This window comes from Cyrtonyx montezumae, unplaced genomic scaffold, assembly GCF_038088225.1.
Source record: "Cyrtonyx montezumae isolate F1298 unplaced genomic scaffold, pur_monq_1.0 scaffold_24, whole genome shotgun sequence".
NCBI lineage: Eukaryota > Metazoa > Chordata > Aves > Galliformes > Odontophoridae > Cyrtonyx > Cyrtonyx montezumae.
This window is the reverse complement of record NW_027071981.1, coordinates 643,622-658,330: the sequence shown is the minus strand read 5'-3', so window position 1 is coordinate 658,330 and position 14,709 is coordinate 643,622. Positions and strand designations below refer to the sequence as shown.

Below are 14,709 nucleotides of genomic sequence, written 5' to 3'. Positions count from 1 at the left end.
TTATTGCATCAGCTCACCAGCATGCTGTAAAGATTGTCCAAACATCATGGAGCCTTACAACGGAAACGGGACATCCTGAACACAGGAAGATGCAACTTTCATACTGAAATTACAGGTATGTGAACATGGCCAAGAGGTAATAATTGCAAAATCACATGTACCGTTCTTCAGGCTCTGTCAATATGGTTCCAAGTCTAGCAAGGAGCAGTCATGGTTTCAGTGAAACCAGCAGACCCTTGCCAACTTGCAGAATTACTGGGACCCGTGACTGGGGAGTTTATTTAAATTCAACCTCACTCTGATTTAGCAATATCTGAACAGCTCTCGGTTTTCTAAGGCAAATAGAAATGCAAGCTTGATTCACAGCTTTCCAAGGCAAACAAGAATTAGAAATCCCTTCCTCCTAACTCTGTGATTTTATTTATTTGTTCTATAGAATCCTTTCAGTGGAAAGCACATTTTACTAAAACAAAACTTGAAACAAAATCTCTGCAGTAGCTTACATTTTGTACACTTGGAGCTAAGAGCTACTTCAGCTGGAATATCTATTGATATTTTCTGCATCTAGTAAATTATATTCTCACTCAAAATTATTGTTAATCTGTCAATGAACTCACAGCTCACAAAAACTATAATATTAGTAACAATCTTCATGCAGAAAACATGAAAAATAAAGCTGGATTGTTATTAGATCACCCCACAGCACCTGATCACAGTCAGCCACACGCCTTAAAGTTTTATGATTACTGTCCGTGGACACTTCCAAAATGATTCCACTGTGAAGAACAGCAGTGTATTTTGTTGTCATAAAAATACACAGTAGTCAAGACAAAAAAATATATATATTAAAAAAAAGCCATCTGAGCTATGTTAATAGAACTGGGAAGCAGATCGTTCTGCTTCTAAATAGCCTTCTCAGATTCAGCAGGCTGGTAAACATCGTAAACTGAGATTAGCACTGGCTGCTACCACTGCCTCAAAATGTGGCTGCTTTAGAAGTCACAACACTTCTTAAACACTGTATTTTAGAAAGCTGAAAGGGTAACATTGAATCAACCATTTAACTTTAATTTAACCATTTAACTACCACTCTCCCAGCCTGCAGAGCACTAAGAATCAGAACAAAGCCCTTGTTCTCTTTCTCTAACCTTAAGTCATATTGAGTCATGATTTGTCACGAGAGGATGGAGTCCTAACACATGAGTTGTTAACAAAGAACACCGGTAGCAAGCTACTGAACACTTAAACTTTAGTGCAACAATGTAGATAAGTAAACATGCTTACCTCGTGTGAATTGGTGTATCCCAAAAGCAGATTTGCTGCTTTAATGTCACCGTGAACGTACTCATTCTCGTGTATGTATTCCAGAGTATCCAACTAGAAAGAGACACAGAACAAAAAACAAAAACTAAAACATCATCTCGGCTCCACCCTCACCTCTACCAGCAAATATTTCACACTTACACAGTGAAGCCAAGGGCTACAGACTGAGGTGATGGTTTTGAGTTAGAGCACAAAGACTGCCCACTCAGTCCTCAGGGTCTGTTGCCACCATGCATATGCCTGATGGCAAATCACAAACAAGATCTACTTTGCCACGAGTATCCCCATCTAACTGCCATAAGAGTACCAGCTTCTAAGGTCACAAAGTAAAACAAGCATTTCCTAAACACTGGAGGAACTTCAGAAGAGTACACAATCAGCCCTGAAGGTTTGATTTGATCCTGCCAATTATCATATGGCCTGCATCTCATATCACTATCCCCTCCTCATCATCCCTCTTTCTTCAGCTCTTCACGGAGGCACAACAGCTCTAACTGATACTTAAAGCACAAACATGTGCACTTGACAACTCATAAAAAAGGCACAGAGCACTCAAAATTTATCAACAATGCAACTACAAAAGCCCTTCATCTCATGTTATTATTTTTGGGGGGGTTAGAAGTAAACTGTGCAGACATCCAGTCTAAAGCCCTGCTTCAAACAGGGGTTGTGTAAGTTAGACCGGGTTGTTGAGCTTTACCAGTCTCCCATGATGGGTATTCTGTGACCTCTGGGTGTATGTCCTAGTGCTTGGCTATTCTTTCTGCAAAAAAACTTTTCCTTCACATTCAATTAGAATTCCTCTTCTTGCAACTTGTGGCCACTGCCTCTGCTCCACTTGCTCTGCACTTATATTCAGTAACAGCAGTCTTTAACAAGTTATATCATATATGAGGCACATTATACCATTTTTTGTTAGAACATGCCAGTTGAACTGCTCTTTGGAACTGGTATTTGCAGACCAGCCTAATCCTGTCTGTACTACCAGAGGAGTAGTACAGTTCAGCAAACACAAATTTTTGCACTCAAGCATGCAATTGTGAACTTTGACAAATATGGATGTCTAATACAATACCCTTCAAACACTGGAAGAAAAAAAAAATCAATACATGTTAAAGCATGAGAATGGGCTTACACATCTCAGTCTAGACACACTTTCTGAAGCATTTGGTCTATGTTTTCACCTATTAGAAAAAGTTTGAGCCTCCCAACATCCAATCCACAGATTTTACACTTTGTGCTAACTGCATTTTTTAAAAAGAATGAAAAAAATAAGGACATGCACACCAGTTACATACGTTTAATTTCTAAACTCAACAGCTACCTAAATGAACTTCACCATTTCAGAAAGATAATTTTATTAGTTGGATTCAGCAATTTTGAGGCACAGGGATTTCCCTTCTCTGTATCCATACCATTCGTGCTCCAAGTTGCAGAACAGTCTGCTTCTTAAACCTGCTTCCACAGTCTTGAAAGATTCTTTGAAGGTCTTCCCCCAGTCTCTCCATGACCATGAATCTGTAGCTATCCAGAAATACACAGAAGGAAGAATACCTCAGAGACAAGGCTGCACGCTTGTGGCAGCTCCATTTTGTCGAAAAGGGATTCTCAGTCAATTTCAGGCTCAATTACAATTCATCTTATTACCTTTTTCCCTTGTGCTCAGCCAAGCCTGATCCCCAAAACGCTGGGATCCCTAAGCATCTTATTTTTTTGAGATTCATCCATTTTCTTACTGTAATAATAATAAAGAAAATATAATGTTGAGTTAAAGGCAACTAGAGAATTTTCAAGGGTTTCATTTCTTTTTTAGCTATCGATCCAAAACTGAGAACAAAATAATGAAACGAGTGTGACTTGTTTTGCAGTTTATGTAGCAAATGAGACCATAGCTTTACCCTGAAGTTCTCTGCATTCTCCCAAACAGGAAGGTGCTGTTTTTTTTCCTAACAACATGGCAATTTGTTCCCTTTAAAGGCAGATAAGCAATTATCAGTAGCTGTCAAAGTACATCTTCTGGAAGCTCTACTTCATTTTATACAGAGTGCTTCAAGTTATCACAAATGCTTATGCCTATCAGCAGTTTCAGACATTTGAAGTCTTTAGGACAGTTCCCACAAATAACTCAAAATCCATGCTAAAGTGTCTGTGGAATCAAGTGCTTTGATTACTACTAAATCCTGTGATGCTACAATACACACTCCCAACTTTGTACATGGGAACAGCAACTAGCAGAACTGAAGTCACAAACCAGTCGGTGCAGTACTTGTGCTACACAGCTGACATCTCCCTGGGGTCAGTACACTATTGTGCACTAACACATGCCATACTTCTGTCTTCTCTTCCAATCAGAAAGAACAAAGATGACATTCAAATAAGGAAACTTACAGCAAAATGAAATTATCACAGCATCAGAAAGAATCAGTTCGGTGTACGTGAAGTGAATTGACTATCATGCTCTAAAGCATCAGTTCTTATCAGAGAACTGAAAACAAATTCATCCTTAAATCCAACTGAATCAGAATTCAATGTGTTTCCTTTTCTCCATACGTTGATATATTACTTACTTTGCTCTTGTTTTGCAGCCCTCTGGTAAAATTTCAGTTCAGAAAACAAGGGGCCATTTTCAAGATACTCCTATTTAGAAATAAACAAACACAGTATCATAAATACCTTTGAAAGACAACAGTTCCTAATCAAAGGTCCTAGAGAAATTCCAAGACATTTAAAACCTCTTTTTCCATCTCCCCCATACTATGCCATCTAAATTCAACTCCAACAAAAAGCTGTTTGGCAAGGCACTTTTATATAACACAGATTCTTTCAGGAATTAAGATATTATTTTAAGAAATTCTATCGATCGGACGTGTTTAAATGCATAGTTTGATTTTCCTTATTTAACTATTCTGGGCAGAAATCAAGGAAATAATCAAGTCAAGGAAATGCCCCGTGTTGTGGAAACACCAAGCACATCCTTTAGCAGGGAAAGTGTATCACAATGTTAAAAAATTAAAAAATGCACAAAATATAAAACAAAAAAACCCAACAACCACAAGCGTGCAACAATGCAGACAATAAGGATAGATAATTAAGAGAAAGCACTGCATACAAGTTAACAACTTAGAAATGAGACTGAAACATTACCACTTTAATTACGTGCACTGCATCATCTTCTACTGGAACATGAGTATGAGGGGAAGCTGCAAAACAAGAAAGATGGGTCAAGCTGTGTGAAATGAAGTGGCAAAGAGCAAGCTAAGATTAACTAAGTTTATCAGAAAAATACATGACGTATCAAACATCCTATCTGAATTCCTACTTTAAAGGTCAAAGATTTGCAAATTTTAAAACAACTAACGAACAACGAATCAACAAAGTACTGTAGAAGTTTTAATCAACAAGAACAGAAGCAATTTTAATCCACATTTTCAGAACTCTCTCCTTCAGTGCTAACTAAAGGAGTAAGCAGGACGTCCCCGTTGCAAGTCTTCACCACAATGAGGTATCCCATTATAACAGACTACCAGTCAATTGGATAACCTCTGTATTTGGTTCCTGTCAATCCACTGTCGTGACAAAGACACCACTTAAAAGTTATGACCTACATTATATCTCTAGACAGGATTGTCAGCTTTCCTCTATTACAAATTACTCTGGCCTCAGAACCTTGGTTTCTATTCTGACATTATTTAGACACTGGCCTAAGTTAGGGATAGCACAGCCACCACCTGTCTAAAAGTGGAGATGAGGAATTGTGCCTCAGTACAATCAGAAATTTCAAAACAATAATTGACCACATGTGCCAATTACAGCCCAGGAAACAGAACCTCTCTGCACAGACAATGTGATTCTATTTAATTCTGACCCTGACAGAACCATCAGCTCTCTCTGATAGTACTGAAGCTACTGAGAGCTATACTGGGATTAAAATTTAATGAGACTAAATCATCTTTTAGAATTATCACTGGGAAAAAAAAAAGAAAAAGAAACGTAAAAAGAATACAGTTCCTTGGAAATAAATGTTCCTTTCAAACTCCTTGCGATGATCAAATACCAACAACAGGCCAGGTGTGAAACACTTCAACTGTCAGCACACAAAAAATAGACCACTTTTATCCACATAATAAAAATAACAAAAAAAATCAGGTAAACTTGATCAAACTAGCCAAGCTTGTATTTTTTTTATGGTAAAGAAATAAGAACAAACTTCTTCAGATGTCCTCTTCCTTTAACTCTACTCAGCCTCTGGGTTCAGCCTGGCAGCATTCACTCCCAGGCAGGCTGTCCTGCACACTGTAGTCTGCTTGACCACTTCGATGTGATTGTTTCTGTTCACAGCACATTAAGATAAAATGAATGCATTTCAAAACAGTAGCTCTGGAATGCATGAACTATCCACGGACTCGGGTAAGAAACAGTCCTATTCAGCACACAATTCAAAACTATTCCTACGAATAGGAAGGAGATTTTGGTAAACTCTGTTCTTACCATTTTCTTGTACTAAACTGGGAACTACAGCACAGGTGCTGAGGTTTTATCTTTCTTTGTCACACGTAGGCTAGGTGTTACCAGCAGAAGATATCAGTTTAAAGGAACACATCCCATGTGTTTTCAGTAACGTCACATTACTCAAATGGAATTAGATGAGCTCTCTTACTGACATATACTCAGGTTATTTTCTGATCTAAGAAAATTTATTTTAATGCCAAATTACTTAACTGAGGCTTGATAGGTACAGAGGAGTATCAAATATATTTCAAAGAGTCTGATATAACTTCCCTGAAGACATCTTGACATTTTATAAAGAGAGGTCTCATTCATGTTATCTGGAACAGACGGTAACAGCTGTCAGGGTAACGAAGAAGAGCAATTAGCAGGAGCCCAGCAAAAGGGCCTAACCCTCACAAGTTCTCACACTATAATCGTGTGGATGCTTTTTGGAGCAACACTGAAAGAATATCCCGAAGAAGAATAAAACCAAACCTAACTGCAATCTGTTACAATGTGAAAAGGAAGAGAAGTTAGGCAAAGCTCAAGAATACAGAGGAACAGATGCTCCAGAAAATTCGAAACGTGACTTTCAAAAGGAGAAATGGATCATCCCTACCTCACGTAGGTGAAACAAGACAGAACACATAGAATGGATAATACTCTTCAGTTCTTACAGGCATAAAGCTCAGGCAATAGCATACTTACAGAAGGTAGGAGTTGCTCACGTACCTTTTGTCGCATATTTTGATTAACCATTCAAGTGTCAGGCAGCAGCAGCTACCCACGGCTCAGAAATAAAACAGGCTCTTTTTTTGTCCATAAATACACATAAATGGTTTTTTAAAAAAATGGTCTCATTACTATGTATAGTTACTTAACAGACTGGAAAGGCTCCCAAGGTTTAACAAACAGTCTGATTACATACCTCATAGACCACCACCACATACTCTCCTGCGAGTTTAGCTCACAGTTAATTACTGTATACTCGTAATTAGCCATGTGCTAGCCTCGTTCTGTGTGGTAGCACATGGCTATTTATAATATTACAATCAGTTAAATGCTAGACTGCAGGACAGTAAGCAGAGACCCTGCAGGAGAGCAATGCTGATATGCAGGAGGTCTCTGATGGCGTATAAGTACACGCAGAGTACCAGAAGCACTATATGGTGAGATTATGTTTGCAAAGGGTATCTTAAAATAGCACAACAAATGTGAGAGTTCCCACTTTACAGTCTGTGTTGCTTATATGATCTAGAGATGCACAATTTTCTCACGTCTTGGGGGGAAGAGTGTTGATGCATGCACACAATCAAAACCATTGTCTGCCTGTTAACTGGGAACACTGGCAAAGATGTGTGCAGGGGGCTGCGGCTGTTTCCATCGCAAGCCAAGAAGAATCTCACAAAACATCTGCATAGGGCACAGCTCTAATTTTCTTTCCTCTCCTTCATTCCACAAGTACAGCTATCATGCCACTGAAAAGTATAGAAATGGTGAAATAAAGCAGTGTGGTAGGATACACATTATTTGCCATTATTTCCAACGGTAGTACCTACAGAACACAGCAAATAACTTTCCTCATGTTATCACACATCCAGAATTTCCTAATTTCATCTAGGCACAGCAGTTACAGTCTTATCATCCACCTCAATCGTCACTTTCAGCCATTTTTTTTGCTGAGTGCCACAACCTTAATTAACATACCTTTATAAATGTTAATACGGCATGGTAACAGAAAGAGTGTCCTGGATGAACAGCAATTTCCTACAAGCACTCAGCACAATTGCGTGCAGCCTGACAAAGAAACGTGCCCATTCTATCTGCCACTTCAAACGCAGATTTAGCAGTTAATTTGTGGCAGTCGCATATGGACTACAGTGAAACATTTTCAATAGCTCTCACAGAACCAGTTTTGTCGACAAAGTTTACACAGTGGAAAAGAAAACAGCACTGATGTGGCAGTTTGAAAAAATATCCCTGCTCTTGTCCGCAGCTGGTGCCTTTGTCACTGCTGCATATTTTGAGAATATATTTGTTTTGGAAACGCGGAGAAAAAGTATTTCAGAAGTTCTTGGGTCGCTAGCATGATGCTTTTGCTTTGTTTCATTGGGTAAATGTCTCCAGGCATGATACTGCCAGCCTATTTCTGAAAAAGCTAAGACTTAACCTCAAAAATACCACAACCTGATGTTACAGGTTCCCAATAAAAAAAAGCTGAAAGAACTCTGACCCCACTGAGGTCAGCCAAGAGCTGTTAAATCCAATGGCTGATAAACGCACCACTCAGAGCATCTAACAACAAAATCATCCAAGTTGCAGGATTATAGTTACTAAAACCAGAATGCAAACAAATAAATAAGTAGCATCTGCTATTCAATACACAGCTATACATGTATCCTACATATAGAGAGTACCAATGCAAATACTTAAAGGTAAGCAAAGAGCACAGCTTCTCAGCTCCCCTCCCCAACACTTCCCTATATTCAGCATTTCCCCAAGAACCAAAACACTCAGTGTCTGATGATGCATTAGCAGCTCCTAGACAGACTCTTTTCTGAGCAATGGTTATGAATATTTTTTTCTAGATTTCTTCTTCTAGGTACACTTATGAATGTAGTTTTATGATACAAATTACACATACGTGTCCATCTACGTTGCTTGTGAAAGCATCTTCCACAAGACACAAGTAAACTAATCTGGAAGAAAAATTATGCTTAACTGACAAAGTGCTTCGCCCATAACTACAGAGGCCTCCAATTTAAGGACACTTAGTACTGATAGGAAATGTCACTGTACTGCTCACACATCTCCCTGTGAAACCTCTGTGATACACTACGGCCACTGTTTGCCTCCCAGAGTTAATCACTCAAAGCTAGAACTGGTATGACACATCCTTTAACCCTAGGCAGAAAAGCTACGCATGATCTGCTCTTAGCATTCCCAAACAGGAGCTCAGGCCTCTAATAAATAAAACGTGATGCACAAACTGTTTCCTGGCAAGACTCTGCTCTAGCCCATCTGCCACTTTGACGTAGAGCCCACTCAGAAGGTATGATGCCAGTTTCAGTAGGTTACAGGTGCCAACGACAGCTGTAAGAGTGCCCTCCATGATGCAACAAGTGCCTCATCTTTCAACCACAGTTTTTCCTTTTAACATATAATGCTATTCCAAAATACCTTCTTCACTGGGAATAATAATAATACTCAAACCTGCCTCCTTCCCTTTCAGTTTTAGTTAGCATGCCAGGGTTTGTCTGGTCCTGTTGCCACAGAGTCAACAGTCTCTGACCACAATTCCTGCAAAGTGGACAAATAAAGAACAAAACAACAGCTCCCAGTTCACAAGTCCATACATATGGAAAAGCACGGAAATAGTGTCAGGACATTAAAGCAAAATAGTAACGTGTTCTTGCAGCACCAGCAAGAACTTGGAGAAGCTGGAGAATTTCCTCTAATACACAGAGAGCAATCTGGGCTTGTAACAAGTATGAGTCCCAGGTAACTGCTGAATAACAAAAACAGGCTAAAAGTATGTTCCAGTTTGCCTACAGGGTGAAAAACTATAAATACAGATACAGCAAGTAGATTGTATAAAGTTTAATATCAGTGACTAGATAAAAACACTTTCCTGAGGTGGCATTTATCTGGCTATGACTTTTTCACACTAAGGTTCACACCTACGTGTACAATGAGAGCTCTACTGAAAAGCACTTTCACACCTGAAGTTTGAGAAAGATCCATCCCTAATCAGCCACTTGCTACTGCCAGCTTTTTTTTGCTACTGATATTCTTCTTTCCACTGAATTCATAAAAATAATCTTGAACATCATCTGTTAGATATTATTGTTACTGCATTATTTGTTTGCTGCAGTACTGTAAATAATTTTGGAGAAGTTAATTTAAGCAATTAAGTACTTCATTTCTCTAGAACCAATTACTAAAGTCTACTTCCTAACTCAAACCACGGAATGAACACTGAGAATGTGACAGAGTGTTTCCATCAGTGCTTCTGCTCCCTGGCACATTATACCCCCAAGCAGGGGTGTACAAATTAGCCATAGTAATTCCTTTTTCTGAAGCAAAAATAACCTTCCTTTCAGACTATTTTGCTGAACTGTCTGAAAGAACACCATGTCTGGTAGTATCAACAGCTGAGCAAACCTTGGTCCAAGCTTAAAGTCAGAAGAGGCCACAGTGAGCACCTCCATCAGCAGCTCTGCTGGTAATAGGACACATTCACCCATTCAACCACTGTTTACTGTACAAGCAGGTATGTTCTTTTTTTTTTCCTTTTGCCTCCACTTGGAAAATGGAGAGAGAAAAAAAGAAAACATGGAAAAGAAAAAAGAGCTATACAAGTGACAGATCACCAGGGAGGACAAAAGCATTCCTGACTGTAGCATTATCAGTAAGTAGTTTCCTGAGCTTCTCATACTGTAACAGCACCTGCAAACACAGCAGTCAGACAACAACATACCTGCTGCAAAGCCAGCTATGAATAATGGTTTCAAACCTCTTTTCACTTGTCCCTTACTAAGTTCTATTACAATACATAGGTATAATACTACACTGCAAATGTGATCTAACTGTAAAAATACACCAACTAACACAAGTATTAGGAAGACTCGTTAGAAAGAAGTCTGCAAGCAGACAATGCTGTGTACACCAGGTTTTACTCCAACAATGGAATCTTAGCAAAACACCATGTGACATTTTTGCATTTAAATTTTCCATCCCAATTGTGCATTAATAGAGTCCTTGCAGCAGGACTACAGAATGATTTATATAAAGACTGGTGTTAATTACTAACTGCGATCAGTAAGATAAATGAGAGAATGTAAGGCTCTCAGTAGCACCCTCCTCAACTCTAGCTTAATTTTCCTATGTACTGCCACTGTTCTCCACAGGGCTACAACCTATTTGTGAGACCAACAATATGTCATGTCATCCCCTGGTTCCTCTCCACTCTGTTCCTGCCTTATCATAGGGGTAACAGTTCTGTCTGAGGTCTCTGAGGCAAATCAGCACCAGTAACGAAAACCAGCTCAGCATGTCAGAGCACAGGCAGGTCCAGGGTATGATCCGTATCATTTTCGCTGGGACAAAAGCAACGTTTGAAAGAACATCTCCAGGCAGCTCCAAGTGCTTCTGACAGCAAAGTCTGCCCTTTGGGAGCATTAGGAGGAAGCAGCATGTACTCTGGTTAAAATAAGTATACAAAAGAAATTCAAGGGAGGGAACAAGTCAACAGAAAAACAGACAAGATGACACATAGGCATGAAAGAGCAACTAGAAAAACATGGAAGATGTTCATGATGCAGAACAAGACTTGTAGCTACTGGTAACTGTCACCTACATAACTAGAAGCCCTGCAACCTAAGGAGACTAACAGTGCTCTCAGACTCCAGGTTAGTAAATGGCTTCCAGCAGGTTTGATTCAGTGAGCCTTCCAAGTAACACATCTCCAGTAAATACATTGTGCAGAGATAACGTAAAATACCTCAAGTACATTGTTATAGATTAATGGAGTATGGAGTACCCTTAATGGCAAATTAAGCTATAACAACGCACATCAAAATCTTTACACCACTACAGTAAAAATACTTGTTAAAAGATACAGCCAGAAAAGTTAACCTTTACTTTTATAAAAAGGCTGTGCTGCTCGTATCTGGCAGGGGATCGAATCTGTCTCTGCTCTCCTGTCTTACCCACCTCTCTACAGTTCTTTCTGTGTTAGCTTCTCTCTGAAATGTTAGTGGTCACTCTCCCGTCTTACTGCATGCATATGAAGAACTAGGTTGAAAAGAGAAAGAAGCTGCCTCAGCACCAAGCTGATGCGTACCATTATGTACTTCACTCTCCTTGCCACTCAGACCTTCCTTTGTAGGTAAACAGTACTTAATATATGCAGTACTTAAATACACAGCTAAGATAAGGATGTGCACAAAACGACAGCTTCACTCACTGTCAATGGGAGGATAAGTTCTGCCCATTTCCTCTTTTAATTGTAAGATATACGGGTATAAGGGGAACAAAACCTTCAGTTCAGTCCTACATGTAACATTCACTGTTCTTCTAAAAGAGAAGATAAAATGAACACAAACACCATAATAAGTGGCAGACATTCCTTTGGATCCTGACCCCCACTTGACACCCTTGTACCCTCTCCCACCATTCATCCTCGCATGGAAATATCCAGAACTAACTTGATTTCACTTCCTAGCTCCTGCTAAGCTCTGTTTTCGTATGGTAATGTTTTCCATATTTCCTCTAGGCACGGCATCTCTCAAATGTGAACTACTGACATTACAAAGAAGGTCATAAAAAGCTACCACATGTATCAAAAGAGTGTAATTTCCTTAGTGTGCTCTAACCACAGTTAGCTGAAACTCATCATCCCCACTGGTTCAGTTTGCAGAGCCATGAGGCTTGTGTGAACTACATCAATTCCAGAGGACGTGAAACTATAGAAGCCCACCAGATAGATATACTCCAGTTCTTAGCGGGAACGTAAGGATTCAAAACACTTTGTTCTAGTGGCTTTAAATCACATACTGAGTGAGCAGACCACACCAAATCTAATCCAAAGTAAAAAACAAACAAACTTCAACTTCAGAGTAGGGTAAATGTAGGCCACGGCCACCTACTGTTGCCAGCTACTTATTTAATTACAACAAACTACTAACAAACATACACATCCTTAATTTTCTCCAAGTTTTTTCTGTGACTGTGTTTACTTTGTAGGAAAGCAAAAGTGCTGGCTTTTTTCCTTTTTTTTTTTTTTAACTGAACTCTTTTTACTTCACTTATACAAGCATTCAGTGCCTGTACAGGCCTCCAGTCCACCTCCTTACAAAAAAAAATAACTAAATAGATGCAAAAAAACTTTTTTCATTCAAACCTGAAGTCCAGACACATAAGTAAAACTGTTCAACCCCCTTCAATTTACAGCCACACATTACTAGCTGGAAGTGCAACTCTTGAAGCAAACAACACCCAACCACACATGGGATCACCACATCAGGGAACAGAAGATGGGTCTTAAGTTGACATTCAGTTGTGATTAGCCACAACAGACAAGAGGAGGAAAAAAAAAGAAGGAAAGGAAGAACAGTTTGGTGCAATAGGAAGTGTTCCTGAACAGCTGAAAATAGACAAGCACAGTCCAGACATAACAAAGTCATACTAAAACTGCGACTGAAAGAACAGTGGCATGCAAGTGCCTCATTTACGACTGCAAAATACAGTGAGAGAAAACACACTAATCCTCATAAAGGAAATGCAGCTCTTTATGCAGTAGGTGACTGATCCTACAGTCTGACAGTGAAGGACAACTCCTTTCAGGTTTGCAGGGCTCAGTAGGGCTTCACAGAGGTGAAGAAGAACCGCTGTGCAGAACACTGGCCTTACTAAAGACAACAGAACTGTGAAGATGAGAGGCAGGAACCGCACGTGTGCAGCAGAAAGAAGAAAAAACAAAACTCATAACGCTGCCCTGAAAACAGGACTTTCCTAAAGATCAGCAGCTGCCTGCATAAGCGATGTCTTTTTCCAGTGACCCAGAATCCTTCACGAAGTGCCCCGCGACGACTCATTCCCTGGCACACTCACACCCAGCGAAACACGGTTTCTTCTGAAGAAAGTACAGCGGCCGTTACACCTCAGGGGTCCACACCTCTGATTCACGGCAGAAAATCGAGAGGAAACGCCCACAGAATCACGGTGGGTTTTCCCTAAACACACCGTGTTTTACCTAAGTAGATGAGGCCAAACCCGCCGTGGCCGATCTGGCTGCCCAGCCTCCACGCTTTTCCCTCGGTGTCCTTCAGGATCATGTCTCTCGGGAGAGGAGCGGGCAGCTTGCCCCTGCCACGCTGCTTGGGCGGCATCGCACCTTGATAAAAGGGAAAAAAAAAACCCAACAACAAAAAAAAGTTGACTTTCCCGACGGAAAAAGCGAGATCCTTTGCCGGCTGGGCCCGAGGAAGGGGGCCAGCTCCCCAACCTCAGCCAGGCTCAGCCAGCAGCCCGCCCCAACCGCCCCGACCCGACCCAGGGCCCGCAGCCTCACCCCGCCCGAGCTCAGCAACTTCCCGAAGCGAAACCCCGGGGCGGGGACGGGGCGGGACAAGCTCTCCCTTCAGCTCTCACGTATACGAAAGCGGTTGGTCGGACCGAGCCCGGCCCGGGGGAGGAAATAAATCATCTGAGCCAGGTTGGGAGCGCAGTGCTTAGTTTCAGAACCGCAGGGAGCCCGCAGAGATGACGCTTCTTCAGAGGCTTCAGTTTGCCAATGACAGATTAGGACTGCAAAGCACAGATTAACATCAGCACAGGAGAGGGAAAAAGTAAGGACAGAGATGTAAGGGCTTTATTTCATTGATGGTACCATATGCCATGTTACTGTTTGTGCAGACTTATCTAACGTCTAAGTGACTTGTCCAGCAGAAATACAGCATAGGTGGTATTAATATAATCTATATGATTTAGGTCCTCTGCAGCTGTAAAAAACAGTTGTCTTGCACTGTGTAAAAGGAGTTATAGGTTCGCAACCATAACTCCATCCAGAAACAAGACTGTCTGAAATCTCTTCCACCTTTAATAAGTGTTTCACAAGTTGTAAAGTTTAACGTGGCATGTACAAAGCATATACTCTACAAGTCAGAGGATAGAGATCCAAGAAACAGAAAGTGTTTTTAGTTTTCCTTCTATTCTGTCCTTGTAAGGCCCCACCTGCACTACCCTATCCAGGCACGGTGTCCCCAGCACAAGAAGGATGTGGAGCTGTTAAAGCAAGTCCAGAGGAGGGCCATAAAGATAACCGGGGGCTGGAGCACCCCTGCTATGAAGAAGGGTTGAAGGAATTGGGCTTATTCAGTCTAGACAATGCTTTAA

The 14,709-nt window shown here is 40.5% G+C and overlaps 1 protein-coding gene across 2 annotated transcripts in view; it reads right to left on the bottom strand.

Annotated features, from left to right (window-relative positions):
* The window catches only part of VRK2 (VRK serine/threonine kinase 2), a 35,673-nt gene extending 21,760 nt beyond the window's left edge, over positions 1-13,913 (bottom strand). Inside the window, exons 1-7 of one of the 2 annotated variants that reach the window (XM_065739419.1) lie at positions 13,886-13,913; positions 13,568-13,708; positions 4,468-4,523; positions 3,891-3,960; positions 2,971-3,058; positions 2,739-2,847; positions 1,285-1,377 (exon numbers count right to left, since the gene is read on the bottom strand). In XM_065739419.1, coding sequence (XP_065595491.1) covers positions 1,285-1,377; positions 2,739-2,847; positions 2,971-3,058; positions 3,891-3,960; positions 4,468-4,523; positions 13,568-13,703 — 552 coding nt within the window. In that variant the 5' untranslated portion in view covers positions 13,704-13,708; positions 13,886-13,913. The remainder of the gene's footprint in view (positions 1-1,284; positions 1,378-2,738; positions 2,848-2,970; positions 3,059-3,890; positions 3,961-4,467; positions 4,524-13,567; positions 13,709-13,885) is intronic. The other variant, XM_065739420.1, reaches the window with a different exon arrangement.
* Positions 13,914-14,709: the final 796 nt, after the last annotated feature.